Source organism: Macaca fascicularis, chromosome 19 (assembly GCF_037993035.2).
Source record: "Macaca fascicularis isolate 582-1 chromosome 19, T2T-MFA8v1.1".
In the NCBI taxonomy this organism is placed as follows: domain Eukaryota; kingdom Metazoa; phylum Chordata; class Mammalia; order Primates; family Cercopithecidae; genus Macaca; species Macaca fascicularis.
The window spans coordinates 88,499-106,304 of record NC_088393.1 but is presented as its reverse complement, the minus strand read 5'-3'; the positions used below and the strand labels follow the sequence as shown (position 1 = coordinate 106,304).

Sequence of the window (17,806 nt, the reverse complement as noted above, 5' to 3'; positions counted from 1 at the left end):
GACCTAAACTACAGAACCACAGAAGACACTGCTTCTGTCCAACTTTGTGTTCTGCCATCGTTTGTGTCCATTATTTCCTACAAACCATCTCATTAGAATTTAGGGCACACAAAACGCCAATACAACGGGGTTACTTTTCAAAGGTTTGGAGGTGAAGAACAGATACAATGCATTAACTTCCTATTGCTGCTGCAACAAATTACCACAAATGCAAACCTTCTCTCAGCCCTGGAAGTCAGGAGTCCCAGGGCTGAAGTCAAGGGGTCAGTAGCTTGTATTCCTGCCTGGAGTCTCCCAATTCATAGAGGCCACCATGGAGCTTGGCTCACAGCCCCATACACCTCCTACCACTGCCCCGGCCTCAGCCCTGCATCCCTCCGGCCCCATGCCCCACCCTTGCCCTCAGCCCCACAGCCCTCTGGCCTCTATCTCATCCTCAGGTCTCCTCCTCTGAGATGGACGACTGGACCCTAGACGGAGGGATGAACATTCTGAACAGAATCAACGTAACTCAACATTTGAGTCGGAGAGGCCAAGCAATAAGACGTTCAAAAAAGCAACCAGAAAGTATGTACTGTGCCGGTAGTTCACAGCTGAGCGTGGCGTCATGAGTACGAGTGTGCGGCCACGCATACCAGGCCCAAGTTTAAGATCAAATATAAGGAGCTTTCCACTGTAGTATTTAACTAGATCTTATTACAAAATAGCCTCCTGATTGCAGTTTTTATCCAAAAAGTTCTCTGTAATTAAGGAAATTAATTTTCCCCTAAAAGACATTTCTCTATTTATCATCCCATATAAACTAAATGGGCATATTAAAGAAAAAAGACAAATGTTTGATTTAGGGGGTTTGCCTACGACTTGGATAAGCATGATTTTCTTCTCTGGCCAAGCAGGGAGCAGCTGGACCAGACTGGAGGGAAGGAAGAACAAATTTCCACTCTGACCTCAGTTGGGCACCAGAGTCTTCCCTGTCAGATGTGGGTGTGGGGCTTCCCACACACCAGTCTCTGATGAAACTCAGCCCAAGGGTATGGGAAAAGACCATCTACTTCTGAAAAATTTATAAAGTGCAGACACGTCAAAAGCTTCAGAAGACTGTAAAGCGCCAAGGAGACCACTACACCCTTGGAGTTTACAGAAAATGGTCAGCATCACACGTGCCTGAGGTCCAGGGTCAGCTCCCGGCTGCCGCGACACCGTGAACGCAGCCCTGGCTTCCCCTCTGATGCAGAGAGCTGGTCACTCTGCTGGCAGCACTTAGAGCTCCGAACATTCTAGATGAAAGCAACGTGTTCCTTTTAAAATGTGGAACTGGGGCAGCGCAACTGAAGCTCTACGACTATGTCAACTGCTGGGTTTCAGGGTAGCATTAGGAAATCGTGAGAATCCAAATCTCAATTTCATACAGATTCCAGATTCACTGCAGGTTCCAGAATTTCCTGAAACATTCTTCCAATTTATCACTCAGGATTCCCTTGCCAAAGCTAATAAAGTCTACATTCCTTACGGAAAACCCACCTTAAGCACCACCACAAATAAGATCAACTGACGCCTGCCCTTTGCACCAAACCTATAAACTGTAACTCACACAAGACTGTGCTGGAGGCAGCTCTCAGCTGAAGCCGAATCCGTGAGACTTCATTATCCCCATTTTGGATCAAGTGTGAAGACTGTCAGCAAACCAGGGCCCCAGTGTGAAGCAGAGAACAGATCCTCTGATGCCTGCCTGAACATTTCCTTCCCACCTCTGGCTTGCATATTGGACACCCTCAGAGCTACTGAGTCACCCACAATTGCAGGTCATTTATCCAGCCACCAGGATAACATAATTATGCGATAAAAATGCCTTCTCAGGGCTTTGTCCTATGCAACAAGGCAGCTCAGAAGGCTAGGTAAGCCCAAGAAAGGGGGAAGCGTCCTCCAAATAGACAAAGACCAAGGAAAACCATGCAGAAACTCTTTCAAGAGAGAGCAGAGACAGAGCCTGCTGTAGCCCTTCAGGCCCTGCTGGCTGCAGCCCTGCGTTAGGTGGCACCATTTCCACGGATGCATCCTGCTGGGCCCATTTGAAAGGTCCCGCTTGCGAGACACTCACCCCCACTTCCAGCTCCTGCAAGACCCGCTGCAGCCCCACTCCATCCTGGGGGCCGACTGTGCAAGTCTTCCTGGCAAGACCCCTCAGAGCCTGCTCAGTGTCTGAGACTGGGAAGCACCAACGATCCAGAAAGGCACAATCCCGTTCTCCTCGTGCTGCTTTCTGGGTTCCAAGTTGTCTTAAGAACCAGTCCTGCATAAACCCCTGGATGGGGAGCCAGCCACAGCTCAGCAGAACCCAGCTCATGTGCTCCACTCACCCCACAGAGGACCACGGAGGACCCAGCATGCTCTGTCCGCGAGGCAAGACACCAGAAACAGCCACAGTTCAGGGTTCTGCCACCCGCCCCCTGCCGTCATTACCTCCTGGGATCTGAATTCTCATTGGTTGGGTAGGTGATCCCACAGCTCCGCTGCCCTAATTACCTGCTGTGATCTGAAATTGCATTGGTTGGAAAGGGGATCTCACTGCTCAAGCACTCCCTGCTGCCTCCTTGCAAACAACATAAAAAAATCCAAAACCCCTCGTAAAGAACATTTACTATAACCTCAAAACAAGACCCATCACGAGACCAGGGAAGATACACACGCACATCTGACAGCCGGTGGGCGTCAGTGACCGATGCCACGGCTTCCGTGTGGCGTGTGAAGCGGGAGGCCTGTCACAGTGACTCAGGCTGGGGTCTGAATAGGGGTCTTCCAAGCAACTAGGCAACCAGGACGCACACCCCAAAACCCAAGTCCCCGCACTCATGTACCTGGCAGAAATGCTGCGTGGCCATCGACACCAGTTGTGAACCAAGACCGATCTGTGTCCTGTGGCCCTCACAACGTCCGTACATGCCTGGGCCCAGCACAGGCACGCAGGGCACCCTGCTCGCCTCCAGTGGGGTTCTCTCCTGCCAAGGGGGATGGCCCTGAAGTCCGTTGAGATTTCCAAAGCTCTACAAAGTCGTGCTTCCTCCTGCTTGTTCAGAAAGCCTAAAGCCCTGAAGACACCAGTGAGAATTGACCTAGCCTCTTAAGGCAGCTCAAACACCTAAACACAGGAACGCTGGACCTCTCTGCCCTCGAGAGCAGCCGATAACACACTGGGCTAAGCAGAAGGCACAGATGTCACATCCAGAAGCCAGTGGCGCTCAGGATTGCATTCCAGGAGCTGCCCATGTGAGTCCCTCCAAGGCTTCCAAGTCCCACTTGATTGTTTTCATCGTATCTCTATAACATCAGAGACATTATATCTCACGGTATCTATGAGATCGTCTCTACTTTTATGAGCACATATGCTCCCTGACTTACCATGGGATGAAACTGTTCCAATAAACCCAGCGTAAGCTGAAAATATCCTAAATAGAAAGTGCATTTGACCTCATAGTTTCAACTTACAACGGGTTCATCCAGAGGCAGCCCATCTTGGGCCAAACAATGCACTGAGTGTGACTAGTTCACACCATCACAAGGTTGAAAAAAAAATCACAAATGTAACCATTGGGAGCCAGGGACCATCTGTATTGGGGCTCCTGTCTTCAGAGACAACAGAAACCTCTTCTTAGACAAGAATCACAATTTATAATCCTCAAAATGTTAAACTTAGTTTAACAATCTAGAGGTTCAAACAAAGCCAAAGTAGGCCCACAAGGCCGTTTGTGCCATTCACTAAGACGCACGACTCTGTAATAACCCTCACCACAGCCCCTCAGGGTGGGTCCCAGAGGCAGTTGAGGCTTGTGGCTACGGACACTAACGAAACCAAAATCAGAGTACGCAGGTGCAGTCAAGTCATATGACTTCTCCACTAGCATGTGCACAAATGTTCATCAGCAAATCTCATCTTCGCTTTACCTCCCTCCCATGACCTAAAAAGGAGTCCACCACACACACCCATACACACACACACCACTTCAAAAACATAATTAGTACTTGCATTCAATTCTGGGCATTCGGAATAGACCTAATGGGTGATTAAATCTCTCCTCCAACCCATTGCTTAGTCTTCTTAGAGGATGAAGGATTTTGCATAACACAAGTCAACATATAAAAGATCTGCTATAGAAACAGACTTTCAAGTGGTCCTCATTAGAGTGATTCAACTAATATACAAAGGACCCAACACACAGCACAGTGTATATTAGAAGAATAATTTGTTCCCCTAAAAATCCTAATATCTACACAGAAAAAATACCCAATACACATTTTATCATTCTTTACCAGCATAGTCATACAAAGGAGTATCACAAAAGCAAAAGAACACATTTGGTTTGACTCACAGTTCTAAGTTTAATATAAAATTGCTAAAACCACCAAGACAAACATGACTATGAAATATTTAACGATCTTCACCTAAATTCAAGTCACCATTCAACCACCAATACCTCTGCTCTCCTTACGGGAACTTTCCAAAAGTAAATTCTGGAATTAACAGGACAAAATTTTCTGGTGATAGAAATTAGGAAGAAATTGGTTGAAGGCGGTTCCTTGGCTGTCAAACTTTTTCTCAATAATATTTTGTAAAATAAAAGCATCAAACAGATCTTTACATTAACTTATAATCTACAGCAAGCTTTAAATATTAGCCACATTCTGTCAGGGCTGACTAACATTAAATCCGTATCAGTCTCATGTCTTGCAGCATCCACAGCTCATCTTCTTAAAACCACTTAAGATTTCATAATTAACTCAATTAAACAATGTAAGTCATCTCCTTGATCTTTGACATGAAGGGGTAATTTTCCCCCAAAATAGTACCTCTTTCCTTGACATGATTCAATCTGTGGTTAGAGTATTTAACAGGATTTCTTTCCTTCTTAGAAAATAAAATATACACCTTTCCAATATGAAAAACTCTAACTAATAACGCTATAGCTTAACCAGGTCAAAAGCTTTTTTTTTAAGTTAAAAAAAGAACCTAACTGCATCTTTGGACCTTATGTGAGGTAGTGTCCAGGGTCACTGGGACCCCTGCTTGGCCAGTGTAGCTGGGTACCAATTAAAGACAGAAACCCAAGCATTCACTCAAAGCCCCTTCCCAGCTGTTCATCCTAGTGGAAGAAGCCATGGGTACAAACGAATGCGGCATTCTACGGAGGGCTTTGGGGATAGGCTGCTTGAGAACATCAAAGTGGCTCACGTCCCCCAAGTATAAAGCCAGTGACTGCTCTCAGCTTCCATCCACAGTAGCCAAGGTCTGGAATCACCTGAGTGCCCGTCAACAGTGGATGAAGGGAACGTGGCCTGAACATACACAGGAGCAATACTCCACCACACAGCGGAGAGCCCTGTCATCCGCGGCAGCATGGATGGAGTTGGAGGACATTACGTTAAGCAAACGAGCCAAGCAAGGAAACGGCGCATGTTCTCACTCATAAGCAGGAGCTGAGAGCAGATCTCATGGAGGCCAAAAGTAGGTGGTCAACAGGGCCCAGCAGAGCCCACTCATAAGTAGGATGGGCAGAGGCTGGTAATGTGCACAAACACACAGCCTAATGGGAACACGAGACTTACTATTGATAAATCAGCAGGGGGATGGCAGTGGGTCATCTACTGTGTATTTCAAAACAGCTAGGAGAGAATAACTTAACATAACCAGCACAAGGAAAAGAAACTATTTAAAGTGAAAGACATCCCAAGTACACAGATTTCATCAATATAGGGGTGAATCAAGGTATCACATGCACTCTGAAAATATGTACGTATATTATGTATCAACAGAAACAAAAACCAATGACAGAACCATTTGCGAAGCACGTGCAGGAGAAGAATGGGAAGCCTGACATGGTGTGGCTGTGTGTCCCCACCCAAATCTCATGCTGAACTCTAACCCTATGTTGGAGGTGAGCCCTGGTGGGAGGTGATTGACTCATGGGGGTGGTTTCTAATGGTTTAGCATAATCCCCCAAGTGCTGTCCTCATGATAGTTCTCCTGAGATCTGGTTGTTTGGAGGTGCATGGCACCTTCCCCTTCACTCTGTCTCCCCTTCCAGCCATATGAAGACATACCTGCCTCCCCTTCACCTTCCACCCTGATTGTAAGTTTCCCCAGATGTAGAAGCCTGTACAACCCACAGAACTGTATGCCGATTAAACATTTTTTTCCTTATTACCCAGCCTCAGATAGTTCTTTATAGCAGCGGAACAACAGTACAGCCCTCAGGACCAGCAATGTTTTCCTTCTACCCAGCGGCCAACAAGGTCCTACACCGTAGCTGGTTTTCCAAAGCTTTGCCAGAATGCTGAAGCTGTTTTGGGGATACTAACTTTCCCCATCTCTGGCAAACCAGATGGGGCATCCTATTTGCCTCTTACCACCTTTCTCAGAGAAACCCCACCTCTGAAACAGCCTCCACCAGGGGCCTCCTTCAGCAGCAGCAAAGCTGAGTGTTCCTTGCACTCCCCTTCTTCTGAACAAGTAAACATCTTAAGCTTGTTTTTCCATCTTCCCAGCTCATTGAAAAAAATATCTTATGCTTTCTATTTTCCTAACACACACACACATGGAAGAGAAGTGCCGTGAGGGCAGGGGCTCTTGTTTTCCCGGATCTGAGCCTGGCCCTCAAACACTAGCCGAATACTAACACGATATCCAGAGGCAGAAATGCAAATATCCATATGACTTCAAATACCCTAAGGACCTAACAGGCCGAGTGGCCCATGTAACTATGGTGTGCTGGGCCATTCAACTGGTGTCCAAATCCCCGTCCAAGTGAGCTCTTTAATTTCGAGACTTTTCAGACAGCTGTTTTGTTGTTGTTGTTGTTGTTCTGTTTTGTTTTTATTAAAGGGATATTTTACGGTAATAATCAAGAATATCCCAGGCCGAGTGTGGTGGCTCATGCCTGTAATCCCAGCACTTTGGGAGGCCAAGGTGAGCGAATCACCTGATGTCAGGAGTTCAAGACCAGCCTGGCCAACATGTTGAAACCCCGTCTCTACTAACACAAAAATGAACCAGCCATGGTGGCAGGCACTTATAATCCCAGCTACTCAGGAGGCTGAGGCAGGAGAATGGCGTGAACCAAGAGGTGAGGCTGCAGTGAGCCAAGATCGTGCCACTGCATTCCAGCCTGGGCAACACAGCAAGACTGTCTCAAAAAAATAAAAATAAACCAATACTCCCAGTTAGTTCTTCACCAATGTCAGATACCTCAGTTTAAAGAAAAATATGAAAGCATGTTTTCATATTTCAGTGTTGAATTTAACCATATCTTTTAAGAAGATATGAAGATAGAACTTCCTCAAGGATTGGGGGAGAGAAAAGCAGTTAAGAAAATCTTAAAACCTCAGGAGAAAAACAAGTATGGGTTAAGACCTCAAGGCAAAACTTTTTCTTTGCACTTGGATTTCAAAAGATGAGAGATGCCCAAATTATGAACTCTCCCATCTGCATTTTATATTCGTCTGTGTCCTTTGAAAGGCTGGAGATGGGATCCCAGGTTCCAAAGTGCCTGGCCGTGGCTCACATCAGGCGGCATCTTTCACAGCCGTTTACTCCCCTGACTCTGCCTAGAGAGCTCTGTGGTCCAATTTACAAAAAAAAAAAAAAAAAAAAAAAAAAAAAAAAAATCCTAATTTACTCACGTTCATCACTTTGAGCAGAGTCTCAAGAAATGAGACAAATATTGAGACTCCACAGAAGCAAGTACTCTCTTCCAAGAAGTCAAGTGTCAGGTTCCCATGAGCCAGGCAGCTTGCTTACAGAAAGCACTGGCTGACTTGCTGGTTGAATGTTAAATGCATTTAAAATGTTAAGTGATCAAACGCCCCTCCTAGTGGGTGTGCGCGTTGAGCTGGCTGCAGTAGTGATGCAGACCACGTTCTTTCCTTTGGTTTTGCTTCAAGCAGAGCACCCCACACCCAGGAAGAGGCCGAAGGACGGCATCGAGGTCTAGGACAGATTTAAGGAGAGCTGCAGGCTGACTGCCTCATCTGCAAATAGTCTCTCATTTCAGAGAAAATCACTGAACAGAGTTCATAACACGTGAATTTTTAAAATTCATATTTCTAATTTCATCCCATTAGAACTTTTGAACCTCCACCTCCCACCTAGAGAACGTCAGCTCAAGCCGATCACAGCGCAGTGCGATTTTCTATAAATAATGTGCACGCCTGCATCTGAGCTGAGATGTGAATGTCTGGAATGTGCCTGCCAGGCCCAGGAGGAACTGCAGCAAGTGTGGGGACACAAGCCGCTAAGGAATCTGATTTGGAGGGAACTGGAGGCAACTAAAACTAGGTCCACTGGTTTTTCTTGGTAAGGTTTGACCAGGCAAACTGTTATCACTGTTGCTAATTTATGGTAATTGGCATGGGGACTTAACAGTAAGTAATTAGAGTAATTACAGAATTTGCTACTCAATTACAATGGCACAGATTCCTGAGAATGGAAGAACTGTTGCCCAGGAATAGAGTTCAAGAGGTCCTCCCCATGCTCCGAGGAACATGGCATTTCCACGCACCCCTGCTTTGGTCCCTGGCCACCACCATCCTGATCTCGGCCATCTGATGGCATCAGTCCCCAAAGCTGGAAACACCTGACACCTCTTGTCACCCTCCCATCTGCCCTGCCTTCCTCCAGTCCGGGATATTCAGGGATGCCCACATACAGGACCAGGAAACCAGGGTTATCCCAAACCAGTGCCTGCATTCAAAGTCCTCCATGGCAGCACAATCACCAATGGCCAATACTCCCAGAACCTTCCACCTCAAAACGGGAGCACATCTGGATTCAAGCTGACAATGCTGCATTCTCTTTGCCATGTACACATGGAGGCATGTCAGGTTCCACCTAAAGGTATCAGGTTCCACGCTGCTCAGGAGCCCAAACCTAGTCACTCTGCATGATCTCAATTCACCATCCACAGAGAAGCCTGCAGTTTTCCTCTGGTGCACGGTGTGGATGGTGGATGGTGGATGCATTTCCCCTGAAGACTCGGAAACAGAAGCCTGGCCAAGGAGGCCAGTCACCCCAGCCCCTGCAAGGCCCGGACGTGACCCTCTGCTGTCTGCACACAGTACCCAAGTCTAGCAGTGCTGGCTCTGTGGTGGGATCCATCTGGGCCTGCAGAGGACCCGGGGCACAGGAACCGTGCAGCCTGGCTGCAGCCGGAGGCCTAAGGGATCCCCACGAGGCTCTCCAGCCTAGGTGCCCTCACCACAGGCAGAGCCATGCAAGAGAGTTGCCTACTGAACTGGAAACGCCCCAATCTGCTCAGCCAACACAGAAAGACAACAGCCACCTACAGCTGCTGAGCCCCAAAACGTGGCCACTGGGCCTGAAGGGTTGAATCTGGAATTTAATCTGTGAAGTTCTTTTCAAATGTGTTTAGCTATGTAATCAAATCTTTATTCTAATTCAATTTAAAGGAGCCTCTGGCTATGGGCTCCCTTGTCGGGCTTCACAGCTCCAGGGAGTAAGAATGGGAGAGAGAGAGGCCCAGAGCCTCTCTGCATTCTCCACGTTAATTCAACAAGTCATCATAAGGAAAGGCACTCCAGCAGGAGAGGTGTACACGGGAAGAACTGGGTTGGCCCTGACAAGCATGACCCCCATGGCATCACAGCTGCCTCAGGCAACAGGCAAAAGACAATGATGCCCACCTGGACAGGCCACCGGATGTGATGATGCACCCCCAAGCCCTAGTCCCACAGTAGCCAGAGACCACCTGCTGCTCATCCCGGGTGAAACAGGCAGAGCTACCGGAGCCCTCAAAAGCAGGAAGAATTAAGGAAGCGATTCCCACGACACACGTGACACTCCTTGGAGACAGACACAGGCTTCGCTGTGAAAGTGCAGAGGACGGTGGAGTCCCTAGGCAGGCTGCTTCTTCCAACGATCAGGAAGAAACCAGATCCATTTCCTTGTAGGAGAATCATTTGTACCGTGATTAGACAGAAGACAGAAGGTGGCTGATGTTATCAAATCATCAAGCACCTCACGGCTGCTTCTCCAAGGAAGGCCTGGAAACTTGCAGCCACCCGCGTAGGGGCCGCAGTGTTTACAATGGAGATACGGGTGACCGAGGTCTGGCTTCCTCAGGGAAGCTACATTTGAACTTTCACCACTGAGGAATCGGTCATTTACAGTCACTCACCCTCAATGCAGAAGAGGGCTCAAGACACTGCACCAGACTTCAACACTCAGGGTTGGGGTTAGGGTCAGGGTCAAATTCACAAGTTTTACAAGATGTATTTCCTTGGGATGCCAGAAGAGATGCAGCTTCACACCCCTGACCTCCATGGTTTCCTTAGCCCCTTCACCAGTGGATCTCACCAACAGATGACACATCCACGCCTCATCCATGGCAGCACAGAAAACCACTTGGAAGACAGCCACTCCCACCAAGCTTCCTGACTTTGGTGTTTAAAATCTGCATCATTTAAAATCTGCATCTCATACGTGAGATTACACTCCTCCGAACAACGACATTGCCACTGTCATTTCACCCAAAAGGGCTTTAGGAAGTGACACGCGGTCCAGACGCCAGAGGTCGCCGGCCGCCTTACTCTAGCCTAATTCCTTTGTGCCTGTATGGAGGCTTCACAGATACAGCCCATTAATGACTGTATGAGAAGCTCAGGGCATAGACGAACTCAGTGCTGAATTTTTTCCATTTATCACCCTTTGTTTTGTCCAGAAGACAGCTGAGAAAGGCGGGGGCAGATCATCTCCTCGAGTGTAATGACTCTAGCCACTTCTCTTCACCCCAGGTCACCACTCAGTCAACACCCTTTTGAGAAACCAAAGCAATTCTGTTCCCTTCACTCCGAGTTCCAAGCACTAAATTCCTCCGTTTTATCAATTAGATTATCAAGCAGCCGTTTGTAATCTGGACTGCAATCTGATACGAAATTTAAAGCTAATTTAAGTTGCGGTAATAGCTCCTATTCACATTGTAGATAAGGCATGAAGGAAAACTTTAATCTGTTCATAGGACCAACTTTGTAAACAAACCAATTATTCAAGCAATGATTGTCTTCAGTTAGATGCAAATTACTTTGCTCATAAAAGATTTTCCAGTAGGAATTTTTAAATCCATGGTCTGTCTTTTCTGAGCCTGTCTCTGCACCTTCCCCTGAGTGCACAGCAGGACTTCTCAGGGCATCCCATCAGCAGACCCACTGAAGAGAATAAGCCCGCAGCCCCCAGCCCAGGAATCAAGTCCGAGCCCCAGCAGCCCCTCGTCCAGCCGGGGCTTCCTCACCAGCACAGCACCCAGAGGTCTTCCAGGTTTAATGCCACGTGTGCGTGGAAAGTAGAGTGCTGGAAGGAACACAATAGACATTCAACAATGCAAATTCCCCCCTGGAACAGCCCAGCAATCCTCTGTACCTTCCCCCAAAGTACCCATGCTAGGCAGGCGTAGAGTCCGATGGGGGTGCCTAGGAATCGGCATTTAACACTATTCTGATGAATAAAAGTTTGAGAGGTCGGTCAGCGAGAGGCTGTCGTGGCCTCCACTCATTTGCAGGCTCTGAAGAGACACAGATTCAGGTAACAGGCCAGACAGGACAGGACAAGGATGGGGAGGTGGAGGGCAAATTCCATGGACCACCATCCGCCCCGCCATCCCCACTGAGACTCCGTGATTTAAAGAGAGGCAAAGCCAGGGAGAAAAGATGCCCGCACCACACGAGCGACTGAGATTTCACCTAAAGCACGCAGCATGTGGCTGAGGGCCAAGGTTGGGCAAGCCAGGAGCACAGAACGGGGTTCACTGGCCCAGAGGTGTCTCCCACACCCACACCCCGTGCAGACCTCCCAAGCACTGCCTGTGTCTCCTGCCTGGTTTAGTTCCTCCCCGCCTTCTACTGTGTTGGTTTCTCAGCCGCCACCCACCACCACACAACCCTCTCTACAAGCTTGGTGGACTGAAAAGAGAGGGGGCGGGTAAGATCTGGGCTCTGGGGCCAACGTCCTGCCTGAGACATTAGTTCCAACCCACCTAGCTGTGATGTGAGCCCCCGAGATTTCTCAAATGTGAGATGGGAAGCTAACTGAACCCACTCACCAGGACGGCTGTGCAGACTGAGATTACATATAGCCACACCTCGGCATCCACCACACGTGGGACCCCAGTCGTGTTGCCCCTGATGGGAATCCCTCTATCTATGCCCCTTCTGCTACCAGAGCCAACTCCCAGCAGTAGCTGTGGAGGGTGCATCCTCTATTCCCACTCCACTCCCCTCCCATCGCTCCACGCCGTGACCTGCCACGCAGCGGCCACCAGCAAATCCGGCCCCACTGGATAACCGACCACCAGCCCCCCCTCACTTTGGGGCGTCTTCCACTTGCAGTTCCGAAGCAGGCCGAGAAACCGCCCTCAAGGGCAGTCACCTGTTCCTTAGTGCATGTAATGACCTGCCACGCAGGACCACCAGCAAACCCAGCTCCACCATCCAGGCCCCTGTGGATTAACCGAACCCCCACCCCCCACCTTGGAGCGTCTTCCACTTGCGGTTCTGAAGGGGGCCGAGAAACCGCTCTCAAGGGCACTCACCTGTTTCTTATTGCATGTAATGACCTGCCAAGCAGGGCCACCAGCAAACCCAGCTTCACCGTCCAGGTTCTGGTGGGTAACTGCCCCCGTCCCCCGCTTCCTCCTGGGGTGTCTGGGAGGCTCAGAAACTGCCCTCCACGGGCACTCACCTGTTCCTTATTGCACTAATACCTCATTTACAGAAATCCATTTTGACTTTCCAGCACTGCAGTTGTGACAATTTAGCAATCCTGCTTGCAAGCTACAAGAGCTTGAGGTCACGTCCACCTCACCAGTATCCCAGAGACCCAGCACTATCCCACTGTGTTTAAAATTCCAAAATACTCCTTCAAAATGCTACTGGCATTTGCTTTGCACATAAAATGCTAACCACCTTCAAGTGAAACAAATATCTTCAACAGTTTGGTACAACGACATGTGAGTTACACATCTGCCAAGTTGTAAAGCCTCATGCATTTATAACATTTTATGTACGGTCAAATGGTTCATTAATATAAATTATGACAATCTCTAAGAAACAGGTTTTTTCTGGCATTAGATGACCAAAGGAAAACTGGGTTCTGGCTGGCTTGCGGGCCTGTAGAGACAGACATATCTGCTGACACAACCAAGGTCCTTCCCACTGATGTGGCCTCATCCCAGGCCCCTCACCCGGATGCCTGCAGACCCCTGGAGGAGCAAGCTGACCTGTCCACATTTCTCAAATGCACAGCTGTTGCTCACACTGCAGATAGAGTTCAAGGCACGAGCAGGCCACCACGCTAAAAATACCACGCAGCGTCCACGCCAGGTGACGGTGGTTTTCACTCCATCCCAAAGCCCCAGGTATGAGTTTACAGCCATGATTACCACATGGATTTTTGGACCCTCAAGACATACTTTGTTTCCTTTTATGCAACAAAGTTAAAAGACTATCACTCAGATATAGGCTCTGAAACTGTGGAATAATTATTTGGGAACAGAGCCTCTGCCAGATCAGGATTAGCACTTGGGAAAACACCCCGTGACCTCGGTCCAAACCCATCCAGACCAGAAGCCTCCCACACTGTAATTTCTGTGGATTTCTGTAAACGAGGTATTACTGCAATAAGGAATAGATGAGTGCCCTTGGAGGGCAGTTTCTGAGCCTCCCAACCACACGGCCACGTTCAGGCTGAAGCCGCACCACCTCCAGAAACACTGTCCCTCGCCGAGGTGTGCCTGGCTTCTCCCTTTTTCCAAAACTTAACAAAACCTGAAAAAGACAGGTCTGTGTAGAAAAACACAAACTACTTGCGATTCCTCTTCCCAGTTCAGGCTGTAGGAAGGTCGTCTCGGCCCTCACCGTGTTCTGACTGTGGCTTGGTTCCCATAAGAAATAAAGTCAGAATTCTAGTCCCTGTCTCCTGGGCAGTGCGGCAGGCATACATACCTTCAGTTATATGAGGAAAGGCGTGGCGAGCCCCCTTCCTTCAGTAAAACTGCACAGTTCCCAGAACCATGATGCCATCCCCCTCACACCACTGTGAACACCTGGACAGAGCACATTTCAATGCGTGCACATTTGTGGGCTAGTTTTCTATTTCTCCACTAAATCACCCCAAATTTAGCGCCCTAAACACTGACTTATTTTCTCACATTTCTGGAAGCTGGATTCCGAAACAGGTCCCACCAGCTAACGTCGAAGTGTCGGCAAGGCTGGCTCTGGGGAAGCGACCGTCTCCTTGCCTCCCGCAGCCTCTAGAGGCTTCCGCATCCCCTGGTCCATATGGCACCCACTGTCTTCAGGACCCACAGTGGCTCTGGCGGCCCCTCAACTGGAAGACGCAGAAATGTCAGGAGCCCGGGATCCAGTGCTAGGGCCAAGCCTCCCCACCCTCCCAGCTCCTCACACACTCCCGTGTGAGCTAATATAGATTCCACTTTAACTAGTGTCACCTGTGTAAGGGGTAAGTGCCCAGCTGTGAACTGCTTAACCTCGCCCACACAAACCCCGAGAATAAACTCACAGGCCATGGACCACTCCACAAGCAATAAGTGACCACGTGCTCAGGGACCTCCATGCCCCAGCAGAGCCCTCCAGTACCTCCTTGTGAGCTCAGAATGGCGGCAGGGGTCTGCAGCGCCACAGGGCCCTGGATAAAAAAGACAGCTCCCATGTCGGGAGGCACCGCCCGCGGTTGGGTTCCCAGTACTTTAATTGCCCAGGTGGACCAGCCGCGCCGCATGCAACCCCATCACCAGAATAACGGCTGCACGTGGCGAGTGCACAGGTGGCCACCACTCAGCCCAGCTGGCCGCGCTAAGCACATCACCACCGTGACGCCCAATCAGACTCAACTGCTGGAACAGTCCCGGCATCGGCCCCCAACAACATTCTGGATCACAATTCAGAGTAGTGATTGCGATCAGGGCCACACGTGGCTGAATGTTTTTACAGGAGGACGCCACAGCTGGACTGACGCCACAGCTGGATCTGGCTGGACTGAGAGCATTTCCCACTGGACATTCTTACAACACCATTTTATTTGCGCTTTATTAAACTTCTATGGCTTTTTTCTGCTTATCTACTTTATGGGAGTGTTTCTTGTTCTTATGACTGCGGTGATACTTAAAGCTACAACTATCAATGTGTAAATTAGTTTGGAAGTCGCCTTATCATTAAACATTTCACAAGCAAGCAGTCAGAGGCACCTAACCCGGAGGCCTCTTTTCTTCTCTGAGCCAAACCTACCTTGGACTCAAAGAAAACGGCACATGGAGAGGGGCTGGATCTCCAGCGCCCATTCCTAGGGAGCCTCCTGGGGAGCAGATATGGAGGGAGAAGCCCTGGGTTATGGCACTGTCGTACTAAAGAAAAGTCTATTTGGGTAATGTAAGCACCAGACTTAAGAGATTAAGCAAACCATGAAAAGAAACCACTAACCACAGCTTCTCCAAAACAGAACTAAACTCCCTTTAGTTTGAATTGGAAAAGCAGAAGTGATGATCAGGATATTAAAAAAAAAAAAAAAAAAATGACACAGTGTCTGAACACAGGAGAATAATCAAGGGCCACTGTCTCTTCCTGTGTCAGTGGGAGCCTCGCATTTAAGCTGGATTTAGAAGGTTGCTACTTTGGACTGAAAGGTATCCCCAACTCTAGTTTGTAAGCAAGTGGAGCAGAATGCTTCAATTATTTCAAGGTTTAGCGGTAAAGCTCTGCAACTCTCACAACCATTTTAATTGGTGTGAATTTTAAAGTGACTCAATCTGTTGGCTGGAGTATCTAAAGGCTTAACCACCGGGTCACGTTGGAAAATTTTTCCAATTGCTTTTGTTTTTCCTACTGAAGATGCATTTGAACGTTCTTGTAGTTTGCAGTTGGCTGGTTCTGATGTTTGGTCCTGAGGAGGCCCAAGTATCCGTAGAGGAAGAATCTGAAACCTCAAGCCACTCGAGTGCTGTCTGGGCAGATGGAGACCCCAACCCGAGGGCCACTGACGGGCTCAGCATGGGCGTAGGGCCGCCCGACGCAACGGGCCACGTATTTGCCGGTTACAAAACAACATAAGCACACACCCCCACGTGTGCATACACGCTCTGAACACATCTGTCCTTGTCAACACCAGCACACACCCCCAGGTGTGCACACACGCTCTGTACACGCTCACGTCTGTCCATGCCAACAACAGCACACACCCCGAGGTGTGCACACACGCTCTGTACACATCTGTCCCTGCCAATGCCAGCACACATCCCCAAGGTGTGCACACACATTCCATACGCGCTCACATCTGTCCCTGCCAACGCCGGCATACACCGCCAAGGTGTGCACACACGCTCTGTACACACTCACATCCCTCCCTGCCAATATGAGCACACATTCCCGGGGTTCACACAGGCTCTGCACATACTCATGTCTGTCCCTGCAGCCTGAGTCAAACAGTCACAGAGAGGCAGAAGAGGAGGAAGAAGGATGCGATGGGCACTAAGGTCCTGGGCCGGTTCCCCTCCCGACCTCGGGAGAGACCCCTCATGTGATCCTGCCATCACTCACCCTTCCGCCTCCATCCTCCATCCTCCCACAGGGATCAGGAGGATGCCCACTGCACACAGCTGTGATGAGCATGAACAGAAGATGGCAGGAGCTCACGCCAAGGTGCTGAGCACTGGGCCTACGGAGTGCTTCTTTCTGCTGTGGCTGACATCATCAAACAAGAGACTGACACAGCTTCTGCAGAGAATGTCACTTGCTGAGAAACTGAAACGTGTGACCTAGGAGCCTGTGAAGGTCTAAGAACAAACCAACAAACCAAACGGTTTTGTTTGTTTTTCAAACACCATAGCCTGTTTTTTCTTTTTTTTCATGCTCTACCTTGGGTATCATTTAGTTTAATTTCAAAGTAAGACCAATAATTACACAAAGTCACAGGACTGAGCATGGAGCATTGTTTCACTTCATGTCCTCCAGCCTTTAGGACACATTAAGGAGAGACATGATTCCAGGATTCCCATTAGAAAGGCTGCCCTGAGACACCTGCTGGGGCAGCCAAATTGCAGCTGTTGATGCTGCCCCCAAGCAGCTTGGATGAAGCAGAAGATTCCGGAGGTCTCCTCTCTTCTGCCCCTTGTCCAGGAGAGAAGGTGGGGGGAGAAAAGTGAGAGAAGATAGGAAGAAGGAGGGGGGAAGGAGGGAGAGAGGAGGGGAGAGGGAGGGAGAGAGGAGGGGGGAGGGAAGGATAGGGGGAGGGAGGGAGGAGGGGCATGTTCCATCCACCAAGGCAGCTACACTGCAGAGAGAATGGAGGGTGTGTTGTCTCTCAGGACAGCAAGTTCAAGCTGTTTATAATTGTTAGCGTAAACAGTGACCAGCTGAGGACAGGGCTGTCATTGGAGTTGACGTTTTATTTTCATAGTTGATATTGGGGACCTGGACCTAAAGCATCGTGCCTTGCCCTTTTGCCAGATGGGCCTATGCTTCTCTATACCTGAGTCTATTTGACTAAATACCCGATATTGACTAGGAATTATGACGTGTAGGATACCCCTTACCACAGTAACGTCAAACTCATGTTCTAAATGCAATTTGTTCAGGGACTGGCTTCTAACTCTGGGTGGGAATGTTAAGCTCAGTCCAGTTCAATTCAGTAAGCATTTATCAAGAAACTCCTAGACCAAGAGCTCTGTTAGACACTGGGTATGGGGTGATGGGGATACGAAGATGTGGAATTAGAACTCGAGAAGCTCAATTGCTT

The 17,806-nt window shown here is 48.9% G+C and overlaps 1 protein-coding gene across 36 annotated transcripts in view; it reads right to left on the bottom strand.

The window, feature by feature from the left end:
* The window catches only part of LOC135968371 (uncharacterized), a 239,494-nt gene that overhangs the window by 205,029 nt on the left and 16,659 nt on the right, over positions 1 to 17,806 (bottom strand). For 9 of the 36 annotated variants that reach the window (XR_012428113.1, XR_012428112.1, XR_012428114.1 and 6 more), the window contains exon 1: positions 2,099 to 3,142. The exons of 25 other annotated variants lie outside the window; for them this stretch is intronic. Coding sequence is in view for 7 of the 11 variants with exons in the window: in XM_065534672.2 (XP_065390744.1) it covers positions 2,099 to 2,344 (246 nt within the window). In the remaining 4 variants the exon portion in view is untranslated. Of the gene's footprint in view, positions 1 to 2,098; positions 3,143 to 10,363; positions 12,836 to 17,806 lie in introns of those variants that run through there. 2 more of the 36 variants (XM_065534680.2, XM_065534682.2) reach the window with 1 other exon arrangement.